The following is a 19614-nucleotide window of genomic DNA, read 5'->3' as shown; positions in this document are numbered from 1 at the left end:
GATAGACTAAATCGCACCTATAAATATAGGTACAAAGCGAAAATAAATTAATGCGATAGAAAAAAAATTACAATCCACTCAGATCCAAAAGCTCTACGGAATAAGAATCTGCTATAAGAATCTGCTTCAAACAATATTTCATCCCCGTGAAAATATTTAGTTATAAATAAATACACTAAATTCAAAATATCAAATTATTAATTCCTTTCGTGCTCAGGATAACAGGTTAAGTTGAGTGTTTACTAAAATGCATTTAATATAATAACATAATATTCTATTAGTGCATATGTATTATATGTAATATATAAAGTTTTAATTTTTGCGATTGATTGAAACAAATTGATCGGCATATCGTGACATTATCGAAAGTTTTACTAAAAGGTAATCAAAGAAATTACGATAATGAAGATTTGTTTTACCTCAGCTGTTAAAGCGAATACAACACTAACTTAACGAAAACTCTTACCATTATAATATTTTTTTTATAGTTTAATTTCTCAAGAGTAAATGGCACCAAATGCGTATCGCAATTGAGTAGAACTGACGAAACCACACTGTTTATTGTGTTATACGCTATCGTAAAAATAATTTAATGTAAAATGTATAATAAAATGAAACGTTGACCACGTACGGGAGGATAGGGACGACTGCGATAATCCAAGATAATCCAATATCACGTCAAAGTGCGTATCGCCGTCGACCGCTATTGATAAAGTCTGCCCGCGGGAAGACGTGTCGTCTATATCAACACCAGTCGGTGATCTGCAGTATTAAAGCGATATCGGGGTGGCGCAACAACAAACACAAGATAAATGGTATATGTTTGTAATATCAATCTGAGGCGCCCCGAGAATCGGACATATTTATTTCATAACTTTTTTGAATCTCTATTGTGTTGTTCCACCGTATTCCATATTTTTCCGAGTCACCGCTGTTTAAATAACACCCATACTATTCGTTATGATTAATAATAGTTAGTTGGGGACGTATAAACGAAATGACTGAAATTATAGCGTTGCGACGGTTTATCAAACCAGTTATGATGAATATTATGATGTTTAGCGGAGTAAGCGTCCGCACATATTATCGTTGTTATTATTATAAAACCCAAATCATAACCCACGCGGTATATTATTATAATAATATTATACCATCGTAGCCGGGATTTCGCGACCACTGCGGCGGTGGCGTACACGTAAAATAATTTCGGGGTCGTTTAATGCGTATACGTTGCGCTACATTCCGCGCGTCGTCAACGCCGCCGTAGCCACCACCGCCATCGTTACCCTAACCCCTTTGACCGATACACGCACACGCATTCGGAAAATATTCCACGGAAAAGTTTTCCTCTCCCGTCGTTCCTCCCTTTGGTCTCTCTCTCTCTCTCTCTCTATTATATCTGCGTATGTCGCGCTCGCTTTCACTCCATCACTCCGACCATGTCGGTTATGCGGTGATGGTAATTATCGTATTTGGCGCGGGTGTTCTGACCGGAGCTCTGGCGCATGCACCGTCCGGAATCGCGACGAGTAGCGCGAGCGTGCCAGCCCGGTCCGCGGGACGAGTCGAAGGCGATAGCGACAACGGCAGTTTCGATGTGTGTGTGTGTGTGTTTTTGCGCGCGCGCGCTCCCTTGTGTGTGTGTGTGTGTGTGTGTGTGTGCGCGCGCGCGCGCCAGCACAGCAGATAGCCAGTGCGCGCGTCGTCGTCGTCATCGCCGTCATCTCGCCACCCGCGCGCGGCGCAATACAAAACACGGTGCACACGCCGCCCGGGCAGAAACGACGAAAACGAGCGCGCGCTTACGGCGTGCAAATATATAGAGGTATAGGCGGGCGGTACGGGGGCGGGGTCTGCGGATCGCGGAGAGTTGCGCGCGCGCTCGGCGGCGGGGCGAGTGCCAGGCAGCACGCACCATCAGCACCACCGACGGCACCGACGGCAGCAGCGGCAGGACCAGCGTTGGGAGCAGCCAGCCAGCGGTTGCATCAGCGGCAGCAGCAGCAGCAGCAGCAGCAGCAGCACCAGCACCAGCACCAGCAGTAGTGGCGCGCTTGGACGCGCGTGTGTGTGTGTGTGTGTGTGTGTGTGTGTGTGTGTGGGTGTGTGTGCGCGCGTGTGTGCGCGTGTGTGTAGAGAGAAAAAAGCACGAGCGTCTGTGCGTGTGTGTGGTGGCTGCGCGCGCCAAAGACGTTCCGCCGAGTACGTAAGGACGGGTTTTCGTACACAGTCGTACCGCGGTTACCGCTGTCGCAATACCACCACGAAAACATCTCATCGGTACAATAGTATAACAGTATAACCGTCGGTGATCGCCGCACCATACAATACACACTGTAATAATATCGTTTCCGAGGCCGAGACGTCGCGTTGTCCGTCGCATAGCTGACCGTCACCTCGGGAAACCGGCCCACCCGCGTTCACCGGCCGAGGACGCCGCGTCGCTCCTGGCCGCAGCGGGCTTTCCTGTCTCCCGTGTATTTGGGCACGTGCCACACCGACGGGCGGCGTCGTACCGGTCCACCGCCGCCGTCACAGCAACGGCACACGAGCGTCCGCCGCCGCTGCCGTTATAATGGACGCGACGGTCGGCCACCGTCCCGCGGACACCCATCGGCGCCCCAACACTGGTGACGGGCTCGGCGACGACCAGCAGCTGGTGTACGGCTGTCAGCGACGACAGGACGACGGACGTCAGAAGGAGCCACTAATCGTTGTTGGCCGCAACACGTCCTGTTGATAGGAGACCGGACGTCGACGACGAGGACGGGTCGCGCGCGCCACCGCAACCGCCGCCGCCGCCGCTGAATGGGACATGGGAATACTCCCGGATCTGCTCATCGTCTACCTAATCATTGCAGGTCAGTAATGTTCGATATTACGATTTTCCCGTGTACGTTTGTGTTGGTTGGTTTCGGTAATCCCGGAGGCTATACTTTTAATTCGACGTTGTGCCCGCGATGCGTAATTTACAGAAATCCGGTTAAATGGAACGTTTATTTAGTATTGCCGCGAGTGTTTTCCCAACCGCGAGGAACGCATACCGAGAAACTCAACAAAATGTTATTAATTCAAAGGTTATACCGATGTTACGATTTAACAACCGTGTAGAATCGTATTTTACGAATTCCGCACTTATATAAAAGTAAAAAAATAATTAAAACCTATTAACCCGATCTATTGTGTGATGTATGCCTTTTGATGGTCAATTTAATACTGGAAAAATAAATAACCATAGTTGTAAGGGCTATTTCCTTTTCGCTCTGTAAGCATATTTTTCTGTATTTCGCCTGACAGCTTTGTTCATATTTACAACTGTTGATTTTATCCCACGAGTAGGGAAAAAAATGACTGCGTTGTCTGTTAATGACGTGTCTGCGATGGGTTTGCAACTAGTTGCACCTGTCAATAGTGATTCATCCGAAACGACATTATGCGCAGGCGACCACGAAAAAAAAAATGTTTTATACTATAATAGTGAGTATAATATATGAATAAGTGTGTGCGACTAGCGCGTGGCGTTTCGGATTTACTATAAAAACTCAAATATTTTAAACACGCAAATTTTACTATTGGGGAAAAAAACTATTAAAAAAAAAATATGTCACCGGAAGCAAACTTTGGTAAATAAGAAGGTGGAATACTGTCCAAATAAAATTATTGCACGAGATCGGATTGTAATAATTCAACGTACGTAATATTAAATAGGTTTCTTAACTAGGTTAAGAAAAATATTGTGTATAGCTAATGACCGTTGCAGACGATATGTATTATTAACAATAAAAAATGATTTACCTCTAATGGTTGTCGCACTGCTTGGCGAAATGTCGTTCATACCTAGGGCGATATATTTGAATACACCTCTGGTTGTCACTCCCACTTTTGTTTAATAGATTGTGCTTTGACTATAATACAACAAATCGTATACAAATATTCCTCGAGCATTTGGAAGATCTTATGGTTTCGTTTATCAAACCATACAGGTTGCTATATGGTCGTTTATATAAGCAATTTATCAAAAACTTTTATAACATTACAATCTATATAGAGATACATATCAATGTATATTTGTATCTTCTATACTCAAACATTACCTGTTCTGATTTTGACAAAAATTTCAGAAATTATTCTTTGAGGTAAAAAGAAATTTAATGAGTAGTTTCAACCACATTCAAAAATATACCAAGTTTTATATCCCAGCCATCATAGACGGATTTTTCATCTCAGTCGAATAACTTTACGAAGTAAGGTACACCGACGTCGATTTGCGTGTAGACTATAATACTGAGATATACCTATTTAACCCCGTATTTTTATTTTTTTCCCAGACGAAGTAGTCTATATATATTTTTTTAATAACCCATTTTCTGCGTGAACTATTTCACAATTACCTATGTCAATTTAATGTTGAAAATCGAAGTTAGATAACCTTCGCTGTATCTTGCTTGAAAAAAAATATGTCAAAAATATTATATTTATATTCGTTTACACCACGTTGTATTAAATACATAATGTATGTCTTTAAATATGTAACATTTTTTGAAATATTTATACTTTTCAAATTGAAAAATAGTTAAAAATTTTAATGAAATTCGCCATTTTTTTTAATATTTAAAATATTTGTGTTTATTTTTTACTCATATCGTATTATTTGAATTTAATAAATAGTTTATTTAAATACGACTAAAAAATAAAAGAAATTAATAAGAGAACCAGAGAATTCGTAATCGATCATTATACAAGCTCTTTTTTTTTTTTGTACGTATTTAATCTGACAAGAAAATCCTTTTGACTTGCTAACCTAAATTTATCCAAAGCACTTTAATTCAAATTTGTCAATTTCAAAAAGCTAAACCAGATCCAATATTAATCTTTAAACTATCAATAGAATATTATTTTTTTAAGTTACAGTAACTAGATTCGGAAAAAATACAGTTTAAATATAATTAAATGGAAATTGAATTTAGAATAAATCAAAATTATGATTAACTGTTTGAGTATATATCAAAATGAATTTATAACAATATTAGTATCTTATATGAAAATTTTGAATTGACATAAAGCACATTATTAATATAATATAATATAATGATAAAAATTTGTCAATTATTAATTTTAACGTATAGTTCATTTATTTGTTGTCTACATTATTTAAATTTGAACGATAGTTATCATTTTCATATGTTCTAATCTTACTATTAATTTATATCATATGTTATGAATATTTACCATTGCTAATTTTAATATACAATTCAATAAATCAAATAATTTTTTTAAAACCTCATATGAATGTACAACTTTTACAATGATATGTATATTTCATCAATTTATACAAAGAAAATATTAAAATTAAAAGATGGTAAATTAATAAGTGGTATTTGAGTGGTATTGTACAATTATACTGAGTAAAGCTTAACTTGTAATATATATTTCAATGTAAGGTTTGAAGGTTCAGAATAAATGAATATTATATAAATATTAACTTTAATAAATTACATGTCTGCATACAGTGATGAACAAGTTATTACTCGAAAAACTGTAACTGATTAAAGTTTTACTAACATTTTGTGTCTGTTAGTTACCAAATACAAGATACTTTGAAAATTTGTAACTGATTACACATTACAGTTAAAGTAATTTAGTTACGTGTCACTTAATTATTTACGTTTATTTCTAATAATGGCACAAACAAATTAATGGACTCACGATAAAAATTTGTTTTGTACGTTAGTATAAATTAAATTAAAAAGTTCTTACATTGAAATTTATTAAAACATTGGTTAAAAAATATTACATACCTGGTGTAATAACTTATATATATGTGCGATGGTTAGAGCGTAGTATTACAAAAAAAAAATGTACGAACTTTAAATTAAAAACTACAATATATTCTGTTGACAAAAAGTATTAACGGACAGTACACAATTAAACATCAATATTACTAATCTTTTTTACAAAAAAAAAAAAAATGTAAATACCCACATTAAATAAAATAATATATTTACCATTGATAACACAGCAAATACTTACCATTTTAAACTTTTAATATCTCTATAATATTATTGAAAACTGAAAATAAATACCTAGTCAGTGTATGAAATAACATGTTTAATCAAATGATTTTGTTCAAATCTTAAATATTTGTAATATTTATTTTATAGTTTAACACCCATATGAGGTACACTGGATATTATTATAGATTAAAATAAATCAACAGACATATATATGAATTTGATCTTAATTAAAGTAAACATTTTCTAAACTAATCGATGACTCAGAGAAATGGTATTAATAACGTAATTTTTAGTATTAAGCAGGATATATGAAAACAGAAATTATTTTTCGACTTGAATATTGAAACATGGAACCCAATTAAATACAACAATTCAGAAAAATTTAATTTACTATTTAATAATATATAATATACAAATAATACATCAGAGTATTTATATAACTAAGATAAACAGTATGATTAAATAAATATGTAATATAGTTTTTTCGATATTTTTTAACAAAACGAACTTTCAAATTGATGTTAATTATATATAATTTTACAATTTTCAAAAATTATAGCAAATCTCGTATTAATATCGACCAATTATGTGTTTTAAGCTACAATAAAAAATGTAATCAGTTGCATTTGAATATCACTGGATTTTAAAAATTACGTGACTTATTACAAATTAGAAGTTACAAATACACCTTGATTATGTAACTTTGATACGTCATGTTACTGATAACTGTCGAACCCTGTCTAGAATCTACACAACTTGGACACTTTATAGTATAAATTATATTAGAATATAATATAATACCTATATTATTATAATAATATTGTATTTTTTAATATCAGCTTTTAGTTGACGATTGGTATACATATACTATTTCAATCCGCGTTTACGTATACATGTCTAAACATTATTTCCTAAAGTCTTGTCAAACTATCACCCAAAAGAATATTTCCGATTTCGAAAACTTCCGATGCATTGATTCAGCATACATTTCTATTTCCTTTTACACGAGAAATTATTGGCGCAAGACGAACATAGAGCTTGAACACCAGGAAAAGGAAATATGAACAGTTGCTAAATGCAAATTATAATGTATTCAGTAAATGAATGAACATTGTTTACATACGAATACTGGTACAAAAGTTATATTCTCGATGTGATATTATCACATACTGTTTATAACACGAATGCCTTGAAAAAGCAACGTTAAACGTTAAACTACGGTACGTCTACCAGTTACAGAGTGATAAAGAAATGAGTGGAAGTGGGAGAATAGCGCCATGCCTGATAGTTGATCCTGTGCTATGGGACATAAACATTACTTTGCCTCGTTCCACGTACAAAACTATTTTTTTCTTTCTGTCGTCGTCGTTACCATCTTTCTCTCTAAATGGCCGACAATCGAGTTACAAAAGTAATAGTCTATTCAAACACATCTGCGAGCCGAAACGATTTTCCCGAATAAAAAGTTTTGTGACTCTCGTGTAAAAGAACTCCACCATCATCGTGTTTGCCGGCGACAACGAGAGCGTTTATGGGTCGTCGACTGGCGGTGGCATATAATGGTAGCGGGTGGTCTACCCCCTCCGTGACAAGTGTACGGTACAGCGCACTGACTTTGTACTTAAAAACTAAAGGTGTGGTATATAGCAATAGGAGCGAGGGAGTGAGATATATACAGGGTGAGAAAAATACAGAGAAAGAAAATGAAAGAGAGAAAATGAGTGGCAGTGTTTAAGGGACGGAAAGGAAACGAGGTGGGGTGCCAACACGGTACCTACATAAAGAGTCGGTCGAATATTATTTTTTTTTCCTTTTCTCACTCCAAGTTTAAGTACTTCGGGAAATATCACCTAAGAGTTTGCTCGGCGTTCCGGATGCAAAAGATTAAGAGACGAAAAACTAAAACGAAATGATTCTACTGCGACCGGCGTGCTGGCGTTAACTTAAACAAGTTTTTCTTGACGACCTCGTCGTTTATGAACGCATGAAACGGGTGAAGAGTAGTCAAAGCAAAGGATCAACATGGAGGTCTGGCTACGGCACGACGCCGCTAACGCCAGTGGTTTTTTTTTAGGCTTGATTAAATTACCGTTGATGCTCTACCCGGTAAACCACCTTCTGCTGCTGCCGTGTATAAATGTATGTATATGCATACGCACCACGACGGTCGGATAAAAACTAAAAAAATTGTATTTTCTATTTGATTTATGGTGTACTGAAAACTTTTGTTTAAAACATTTCGTTCCATCTATTTAACTTTATGCATAATAATATACTGTTTTCCTTCCTTGAATATTTCCAAGAGAAAATTTCATCCGACAAACATTTATATTTAATTATGATTTATGTGTTCAAGAAACGGTTTCATTTTTCGTTTTAGTTCTTATTTTCAATTATTACAGTCTGTTGTACACTTGTTTTCACAGTCGTTTAAATTCATTGCTACCACGGCGCAAGCGTAAAAATCACTTAATATGAATTTTAAATATTATGATCGTATTATTTTCACGACGTGTGACGGTATTCATAATTTGATTGGCTGCAGTAAAATACATAATATACTTATATCTTAGAAATAAATCAAACACGTGATGTATACGAATTAATTTATAACTTTAATTTAGTACGTATAAAAGATTTTGAGCGGAGCGATAAATATATTGATTTTATCATGATATATTTTTTTGAATGAATGAATGAATAAATACACGTTAAGTTAAAAATAAAATACTTCGATTTTCAAAAATTTTGAAATTTAAAGAGGTGTTAAACTTAAAAAATCTCAGTACTTATTTTTATAATCCAGAAAACAAACATAAAATTAAGGTTGGGTTAATCCAATTTTAAACAAAATCAGTTTTGTCCAATTGATATACCTCATAAACGAAAAATTTTTACAAATGTTTATTTTACTATTTTTTATTTACGAGAAAATTTGCAAAATACTTTGACTATTTTTGAGATCTATATAGACAAGATATTTTCAAAATTTTTTTCATAAATATTGATTAAAAATTATTTTCTAGATGAAAATGCTTGAAACTTTATTACAAAGCTTCTCATACGTTGTTAATTTCTTAATTAAAAAAATATTAAAATTCATAGTCACAATATTTTTTATAAGCGTGTTAAGCTATAATGTAGACAATATTAATAAAATACACAAAAGTAAGCAAATCGTTTTGTGATTAGAAACGTATAAAAATTTTGTTTTTTAAGATCTAAAATCTAATACGGGGTTCTTTATACATTTTTCAACTCAAAAAAAAAAATCTACTGTAAAGCCAAATTAATTATTTATGATTTTATGAGTATTTCAATAGTTCAAATGTTTTTGGTATTCGATATTCACCCGTAAAATAACTATATCTTCTCAAAGAATTATTGATATTTTAATATATTTCAAAAAAAAAATAATAATAATAATAATCATAACAATAACAATAAATACTTTAAATTTTCACTAAAAGTTCATATGATTGTTTCATAACACAGTACAATTTTCAAAACATTTTAACTTTGAGTTATTTTTAGCATAAGAAATTTTCAATTATTTTAAGTGTTTTTACTTATGTGGTATAATACTTATGTATTTACAATTTGTGGTGGCGGAAAATGTAAATATGTGTTATTATACTGGCGATAAACGAAAAAGTCGATTTTGGCAGAAAAAGTTAACGCCTTTATAAGGTTTCATTATAAACAAAAATAGTTTCTCCTCTGTCTTGATTACTACATCATAGTTTTATTTTTAAGTGTCTGATGACATAAATAAATAATGTTAGGTACCTATTAATACGTTAATTAATAATAATTTTACGTTTTTATGTTGTTTAATACACTAAATTAATTGTTACGTTAAATATTGAAAAAATATATTAATTATAAACCATAACATATCTTTAATGTGACAATATAACTATCGGGTAGTCACTTTCTATAATTACTTGCAATATGTATATACTAATATTATAGTATTGTAAATTTAAAAATTAAATCAAAAATTATGTTACTGTATGTAATATTTCATTGATTATCTTATGTGGTTAATATGTCCATTTAATGGTAAGAAGGGATTACTACTTATGAAAATGTTACTCAATTCCGAATAGCTGTTGGAACAGGACTTAAATCTAAGTATAGTGAATGCTATTAAGTCATGTATGAATAACTTGTCAGTAATACCTGCATATGATTTCGGATTAACATTTTAAATATATATTTTTTTTTTTTGTATTTAAATAAAACCATGCCAGCAGTAGTTATTGGGTAATATTAGCAAGATTAAATTACATACATAAATAAATATATTAATTATTATAGATAATATAAAAGTATAACAATGCACAAATAATAATATAAAAACTATTTAAATACTAGACGATACGTTAAAGAGAGTTATATAACGTTGATTAGATCAGTAGGAACGATAAATTTGATTGAGGCAGAGATAAATTTGAGGTCCCGGTTGATTGATGCAGCGAGAGATTCCGGCAGCATAAAATGTTCTCCGTCCCGATCGTATCCAGCATATGCTAAAAATATATATTTAATACGCAGGCAGTGCATATTAAGACAAATCGATGAAAATTGATTTTTAATAATCCGATATGACAATAAATGTCTTAGTATAAATTATACAATAGCTTACAAATCATATCAAAAATGAGATAAAAACAAAAAAAGTGAGCAAGTAGGTAACCACTCTTCTGTACAGTAGGTGTTGAATAATATACCTTGTCATTGAGTCACTGTAGTGGATGAGTTAAATTTGAATTCAACGATAAATCATTGCATACGAAAAGCGATTCTGAGCGGAAACAGTCTGTCAGCCTATATTTCATAATATATTTATATTGCAATTGCTATATTATAGTTATATATTTTATAAACCGTATTATGGTAGATTGAATTAATATTCGTAAAAAAAAATACATTTATTATATATTTAATTATTATAATAGTTTATATTAAATAAATATGTATAGCATTATATTATATTATTGTATATCATATAATTATACAGTCAATACTGACTTACCGTACATCGCATTATGTGTAGTAAATAATGATATAGCTATCAAAAAAACTGTTAAGTTTTAAGTTTCTACCATTAAAATATCTTAATTAAAACAAAATTATTAAACTAGAAATCGTTATTTTACGTTTAAAAGTCTGTTAACATTTAAGTATTAGGTACTCAAACAAAATAATTGTGCAATTGCGGTCAAATTTTTATAACTTTTAAAAGGAAAATCTATCAAGAAAACAGTTTTTAAAGGTTATCAAACATTATATAATATATATATATAATATTATTATATATTATTTGTATACGTAAATATAAATATTTAACAGCAAAATAAATTAAAAAATTTTCTGATTTTGATTTCGTTCAATTTTGAACTTTGTTTATTTATAAGTATAAAAAAAAAAAATGGCAATTTAATTTGTATTTTTATCATCTAAAATTCTAAAACAACGGCTTACGTGAAATCTTGTATTAAATATTCAGGACTTTTTCTCACAAACAAAAGTGTAATTGTATATGAATTAAAAACAAATTTAATAAAAATCAACACTTTAAAATATCTAGCACAAAAAGAGCCAAAGTACTGCATATAACAACGAAACTTCTAGGTGTTCCACCACTCGAATGATATAGTTAAAATTTTTCTCAATTTCTGGCTTCATATTATGAAATAATAATGTTTGATATTTTTCTGGTATATATATAGAAAAAAAAATGCTTTTGATTTTCAAATGAAAAAAAACTACTGTAGTGTTTAATTTATAATAATAATAATTATATTATTCAAAACAGTGAGTTATAATGAAACGTCGTAAACTGACTTTGCAGAGGACCGATATTAAAATTGAAATTTACTAAGTGTAGATTTATGTACCACTCAATCCTCATTCGTAACAATTCACTTTAATATAAATAAATTACCTGATATTATAGCACAATGATAAATAGCCGTTAAATTCTAGCATCGAAGTAAACATTAAAATAAATTAAACCAAATGGCATATGAAAAGGTAAAACTAGTCAAAATTAAAGCATGGTATGGATATAACAATATTAAATTTATGATTCCTGATCAGTTACACAATGTTATAGTGTAAGACAAATAACACATTCCGTAAAATTTGACCATTATCGATTTTAGAACAAAATATTATTTTATCAATATTTGTTATAAATTGTGATCTGTTACTGAAATGACAAATGAATATGTTCACTCTGTGAATATTTACTTAATAACTATTGCCATTGCCATTCTCAATCTATATGAATCTAATTAAATTATCAGTATACAAATATTTTGGCAACCGCTCATTTAAATATATATATATATATACATTATTATAAAGAAAAACAGTTAAGTAAGGTAAACAATATTTTATAATTTTATGCCATGCCAATAAATGTAGTAACTATTTGACGTCATTATATTAAACCAATATAGTATTAAGTACTTTAAATAATTTCGTATATTTACTTATCATAATATAAATAAATATTAAATTTCAATAATAAAAACTTATTATTGAATTAATTTAAATAATACATTTTTTATTTTTAAATAAACTATTTTATAATCAACTAAGAATGATAAATACTTTGCAAAAACTGTAGCTTTGAATTGTATAATACATTATGTAAGAAAGGTAATATAACCTATAGATACATAATATTCCGTCAATAAAGCACTATAAAATAATTATCTATACTAATAATAAAATGATAGAGATCTGCCGTTGTGCGTGCATAATGCAAAAACTACTAAAGACTTTGAAAAATGATTTTAATTTTACTTCTTAAATGCTTATTTTTTGTCCAAAAAAAATTATCTTCATTTAATATAAAATTATTAACGCTTAAGATTTTTCACGATCTATGAATTTATCTTGCTTTATTAAATTAAAAAAAAAATTGTTGATGATGATTGATGATAGATTGTTGACTTTGTTAACGTAGATGAAAGTTAATAATTATTAGAAATTAATATTTATGTGAATATCTATATTATGTAAAGTTAATAAGTCGGAAATTTAGATGCGATTTGTGTCACACATCCCTTAATTATATTTAGGCGCTTTATTTGTCGGCTAACAGTAAGTAATGAATGTTATTTGAAATGCCACAAAAAAAAAAACCAAATATTGGAAGATCAACCAAACCATGGCAATTATTAGCCATTGAGTCTGATGAAACATCTAAGATGAAGACGAAAGTCAGAAAACTAACCGGATCAATACCTCTACTTCAAGAGCTGCTGAAACAGTAGAACGAACTAGGCACACGATGGGAATCTGAACGCTTGAAGGAAAGTTAATTAAGAACGAAAATCGATTCCAAAAAACCCGTATTCGATTTCTATAATAACTACGATTACGATACGGCGATATTGTCATTGGTCCAATTATTAATTAAAATCCATCAAAATCTATAATATTATTTATCCACTTACGTTTCGCATTATACAACCAAATTTAACCAGTAATTAATACATTCTTTACGGGCAACGAAATTCACGAGGACAGCTTAATAAAGCTTAATATTATATTTATAAAGTATTATAGTTTTAATAATATAATTAATTTAATTAGAAAATAAATAGTATTATATCTAATAAACCAACCAACGACGTGATTTTAGCCGAAATTTTGTTGAAATGTTATGTTTTACGTGATTTAAGGTTAAAATCTTGAGTGGTGATAATTTTTTCATTCAACCCACCACCTAAAACGAAATCGGATTCGCCTCTAAAATCCACAATCGAGATTCTTAGCCAGAAGTTAATTTATGATGAATACGATTGTATAAAATATAAATATAAGCTATTTATTACTAAAATATTTCACTAATATCATACATTTGCTTGAATAATGTATATATTTTGAAGAAGTAAACATAATTTCGAAGTTTATTTCTGACATAAAAATAACGATTATTGCAGTCATTTGGGCGGTTGCCTCACATGCTGTATAAGAGGGTGAAACCAGCTCAGGACAATGGGTTTTATATTATATGTGTATATAAGATGTAAATGTGTGTTTGTGTGTATCATGGAGTGATTTACCGAGGGGCCGTGTTTAAAATGGCACTCTAACTACACTTTTGTGTCTGATGAATGTTATTGTTCACGTCTCATACGAACGCGTATCTTTATTTTTCAAGTGGGTTCTCATTCTCGTATACTCTCATCCACATCTTTTACGCTCGACCAAAGGACTTAAACACCGAGAAAATCGGTAGGGTAATTTCAATGAGAATGAAAAAAAAAAATATTGACCATTATCTTAACGATACCAAAACTGTAAGTAAATATAGTTATTATCCTAATAACAGTGTGAGCTAATTAATAGCGATATACAAAAAGAATTATCGTCAGAATAATATGTATTTCAAATGAAAAAATATGTCATCACATAATTCATATTATAAAAATAATTATCATTAATAATTTTACAAATTTCAGATAGTAATACTAAAATACGTTTATAATTATTAATTTATTTATTCTAAAAATAATATTTTCAAGTTTAAACTAACTAAATTACTTTCCAATTTAAAATAAATAAACTACATTTAAAAATAATAAAAAATTAAAATTAACCCTTAAACAATATACTATTAATGAGAACTAATATAATTTGTTCTTAAGTATCAAGTATGCTATAACTATAAATGCTTTTAAGTAGGTACTTATTTAATTTACAAAGGCTTGAATGTGAAATTACAATTTCAATATTATAAAAATCATACAAATTTAATATAAAACAGTTATTGTTTCACTTCTCATCATAACAATCAAAAATCGAAATAAAAAGACGTTTACGAAGCAGATAGTCTCACTTATATCTTATAATTTGGATTATTCATTTAATATTAGTTAGTGATTTTTTTATTCCACTATATTACTTATCATATTATTTTATAATCAAATTAATTTTGTATTTATTAGAATAATTTATAATGTTAAGTTTAATAAGTTCTAATACATAAAAACTATAATTCATTATACATTTTTTTTACATGTAACTTCTATTAGTACAATTTAAAATGTTCTAAAATTATAAAATCAAAATTAGGTATTGTCATATTTTTAAGTAATTTATAGACATGATGAATAAGTCAGTTAAATTATAAGATAATGAAATGCATTATTCACTAGCTTTATAAACATTTTTTATTTCTTTAATTTGATTTTTAAATAAGTTAAATAAGTTATTAAGGTAGGTATTACATTTCTAACGAACTTTTGCAACCATCACTAACAGATTATAAACTGTCTATGGCATAGAATCTTAAGTTTTTCCAGAAAAAGTTTATAAGTAAAAAAATTTTATAACTTAACATTTTTAATATTTTATTTACCTTTTTAACACATAAATTATAAAAATTATTTATAAGTTAATGACTTTTTAATTTGATGATAATAAGTTTTATTTCTAAATAAAAAAGTGTATATATTTATAAAAATGAACTATTAGGTTATTACATGGTTTTTTAATACTAATATATTTTAGTTGTATACATTAGTTTTAAATGTCTATTTCAAATATATACCAATTAATCTACATCTAAAACTATTATAATGATTGGTATAAAATATATTTGCATGTTATAATATTAATTTTTTAACTTACTTTTGCATTAACTATAATTTTATTGTATTATTATCTATTTGTTTAACTTCATATAACTAAATCGTTAAATTAAAAGTTTTTTCATTGTTTTAAACAACTGCAATTAAGTTAAAAATAATTTCTAAAAACCAATTATGAATACTTGACTAAGTCTAGTCTAATAAAATAGTAAAATGTTCATACTATAGCTATACAACTATCGTCAGTTGGATTTTAATCAATCTTGAATTCTTGTAAATGTCCTTTTATTTGGTATACAGAGTACAAATTGATTAAGGAAAGAAAATGTTCTTACACTTTAACATCGAAATAATTACAAATACTAACAATCCTGTCCCTTTTATCAACATTTTGCTAAGATCTAATTTAATTAAAAATGTTCATTTTTATCTATTTTACATAAAGTAATATTAATAATTTTATCATCAGTTAGTAATTCATATTTTTACAATATCTTCTTGGACAAAAATTAAACCAAATTAAAATGAAAAATAATTTCTGTAAATAAATAAATACTCATGCCATCAAAGCTGTTAATGTTAAAGTTGTATACTTTTTCATTTCAAAAATAACTCATAACTTCATTATATTACCATAAAGCATTTAATTTATATTAATTTATAGTAAGTATTAGAAACTATATCACCAGTGGCATAAACTATTGATATGCATCCAATAATATTCCTATATTAACTGAATAGTTTAAAAAAAGATTTTATCAAGCCTTCAGGTAAAAAAAAAAATCAACAAATACGTTTTTTATGAAGTTTGTGTGATTTTAACTACGAACGATTGGTATACTGACATGATATATATCTTATTCATGAAAAAATATAAAAAAAACCCCGTACTGTCTGTATCTTTTATTCTTCAAACATAATAGTACATTGCAATGAAAAAAGTATATCTGTTATTAAAGCCATTTACCAGTATTTTTTTCATCAACAAAATCCAGGGTTTCGGGCTTTAGTCCTCCAGATAATATAATAACTGTTTCATAAAAAAAATAAAACATTGGTTTAAACACAATCAAATCTAAATTTTAAATAATAAAAATTAATAAACTTTATTATAAAAGATAAAATTTAAATTATCTTGTGTGATTTTTTTTTTTTTGCGACTAGTTTATTCGATGGCAGCATTAAACTTAAGTTAATTTCCAATCAAATTCAATACTTAAATAAATTTATATTTATATTTATTGTCCTTTATTATTTGTGTATAGGTATTGGTTGACTAAAAATTAATAAATATCTAGAGTGAATTATTTAACTTCCCATTATTTTCAATTGTAATATTTACAATGTAGTATCTACATATACAATCCATAAAGTTACAGGTATACAAGATTTGTACATCGTACATGTTTTCTAGGCACCTTCATTTAGATAATCATTACTGCTAATGAGTACAATTTGATGTTCATAATAAATTCATCATACAAGCAAAAAACACAATAAAATAAATTTAAAAAAAAGGAACTAAATATAAAATCAATTTAAATCGTCAATTGAATACAATAAATTGCAAGTCCTATAAATATAATTTATTTATTATTTAATATGGTATTTAAAAAATATTTTTTTTTTTTGAAATTTAAGACTAATAACAATAATAATTTTGTATACATAACGTTAAAAAGATTAAAAATATTATTATTGATACGGATCACGTAATACTTGGTATTTTAAATTAAAATTTAAGGACAATTAAAATATATAGTTTTAATTTTTTAATACTCAACCTACGAATTTATGAAATTTAAAAATATGTCAATGAAAAATAAATTATAAAAATTCCCTATTCTATCTACGAGTGTTAACAATTATTTGAAATAATTTTTTTTTTTAATTTTTTTTAAATTCTTAAACTTATATTAAAGTAATTCGTGAAACTAAAATCACTCACCTTACTATAATCTTTGAACGGATTAAAAATACCTGTTTTCAACAACTTTATGACCTTTAAATTAATCAAAAAAAAAAAAAAGATTTTCCGTGAACAATCAATATAACTTATAGAAATTCTTATATGAAATATAATGAGTTAAGTTTGACTAATATTCGAATAATTTGTTTTCATAAAATCCTGAAAAAAAAATGAAAACAAATTGAGCCGTTTAGTTGATTGTCATTTAAAACTATTGTGTCTGACATCATTATTTACTGTGCGATGATATGTGACGTGTTTGACGGATTAACTATACTTTAGTACAATAGTATCAGCTGAATGGATAACGATACTAAAGAAAAATATCTGAGCTATATCACAAGAAATATATCATGTTGGCAGACAATTTTACAAACATTTGTTACCTACTTCAATGCAAACATAAATGTAGATAGGTACATCAATAATTTGTATTTTTACATTAAGTTTTTATATCATAATATATAGAAGCAATATTATATAATACCTACTATATTGTTTGAGATTGATAGTCGTATATATAAATTGCTTAAAATCTGAATATTTTAGTTTAGGAAATTATTATGCAGTTTAAATTTGAATTTTTATATTAGATGTTTTACATTTTTATTATTAAATTATATTTTAAAAGGATGCAACGACTAATTATAAATATGTTAAGTTTCTATACTTCAATGAAATATACGTATTAGAATTAAAGAAATACTTTTGAAACTATGCTCGTAAAAGCCTAATGAAAAAAGTTCTACCCAAATATCCTAGAAATGTTTATACTCTCTCAAATCTTTTCAAAATATTTAATACCTTTAGTCAATGTAAATAAATAACTGCGTTGATGCTTGATAGTTTTCTTATGTATTAAATTTAATAGCAAACAAAGTACAATATCTTCTTTAAATAATTATTTCCATACAACTTTATGTACTTTTTTCCATACAATTTATAAGATATAATTATTACTTCCCAAAACATTATCCGTAGTAGTAAAACTACTCATTAACTCACGACACAAATATATTGATATTCTTGATATTACGTAAAAAACATAATATTTCTGAACATAATATAAATACCATAATAATACGCATACCATAATACATAAACTGTGTATTTTTGTAACTATCACTTAGAAATGTTGTTAATTGTTACATAATTTCGCATGCCGTCATATCGATAATATGTTATGAATATATATAAATATATGTATACACGTTTAATATAAGCGTAAGTCAGTACGACATAATTACATAACTACATTTTTAAACGACTTTTCTAACCAAAAAAAAAAAAAAAATATATACCAAAATATAATAATATCCTATTGTATCGACAAAAACGTTATGTTTTTAATATAATGTAATAATATATGTACAGTAAGTAACCGGGAACGTATTTATAATTGGAAAGATTTTATTTAGAGTGTATTGGATTTTCCAATTTAACCATTCTGTCGTCATTGGTCTTGATAGGACTTTAATCACATTTTATCGTAATATGTTCTGCGCGGCATTTAAATAGCAATAAACGTTGTTAATCCGATAGGCTTTCAAATTCATCGTACTGTCATTATCAATCGTCTCCTTTGAATCCAACCAATTACTTCCCATACGATTATAACTGACAGTAACAGACATCCTTCAGGGTATTTTGTAATGTGAAAAATGAACGTTGCAAATACTGCAAGCAATAAAAATCAAAATAAATCTGTTGAGATCAGTACAGAATCAAAAAAAAAATAAATATTATTTAATTTATTCACGCCTACTTCTTTTTATGAACTTTCAACAAGAAGTTGTTAAAGCTATCAATTACAAATTATAATTATACATAATAATCAATGAACACATTAGAAAAATAAATTATGGTTATTATATTGATTATGGAATAATTTGAGTGTTAGATACAGCGGTGATAATAGATAGATCGTAGATGTCAGGTCGGAAAGAAAATTGTATTATACTAGTTCGATGTTTGAATTTTGAACTAAATTATTAGGCTTAAGGCTAAAATT

The 19614-nt window shown here is 28.9% G+C and overlaps 1 protein-coding gene across 3 annotated transcripts in view; it reads left to right on the top strand.

The window, feature by feature from the left end:
- The first annotated feature begins 2045 nt into the window (after nucleotides 1-2045).
- LOC113559438 (neuronal acetylcholine receptor subunit alpha-7-like) overlaps nucleotides 2046-19614 on the top strand; it is a 68645-nt gene continuing 51076 nt past the window's right edge. For 2 of the 3 annotated variants that reach the window (XM_026965266.2, XM_026965264.2), the window contains exon 1: nucleotides 2047-2861. In XM_026965266.2, the coding sequence (XP_026821067.1) occupies nucleotides 2816-2861 (46 nt within the window). In that variant the 5' untranslated portion in view covers nucleotides 2047-2815. Of the gene's footprint in view, nucleotides 2862-19614 lie in introns of all 3 variants that reach the window. The other variant, XM_026965265.2, reaches the window with a different exon arrangement.

Source organism: Rhopalosiphum maidis, chromosome 1 (genome assembly GCF_003676215.2).
Source record: "Rhopalosiphum maidis isolate BTI-1 chromosome 1, ASM367621v3, whole genome shotgun sequence".
In the NCBI taxonomy this organism is placed as follows: Eukaryota; Metazoa; Arthropoda; class Insecta; order Hemiptera; family Aphididae; genus Rhopalosiphum; species Rhopalosiphum maidis.
Note: the sequence above shows the minus strand (reverse complement) of the source record. Positions and strands in the feature narration are given on the sequence as shown.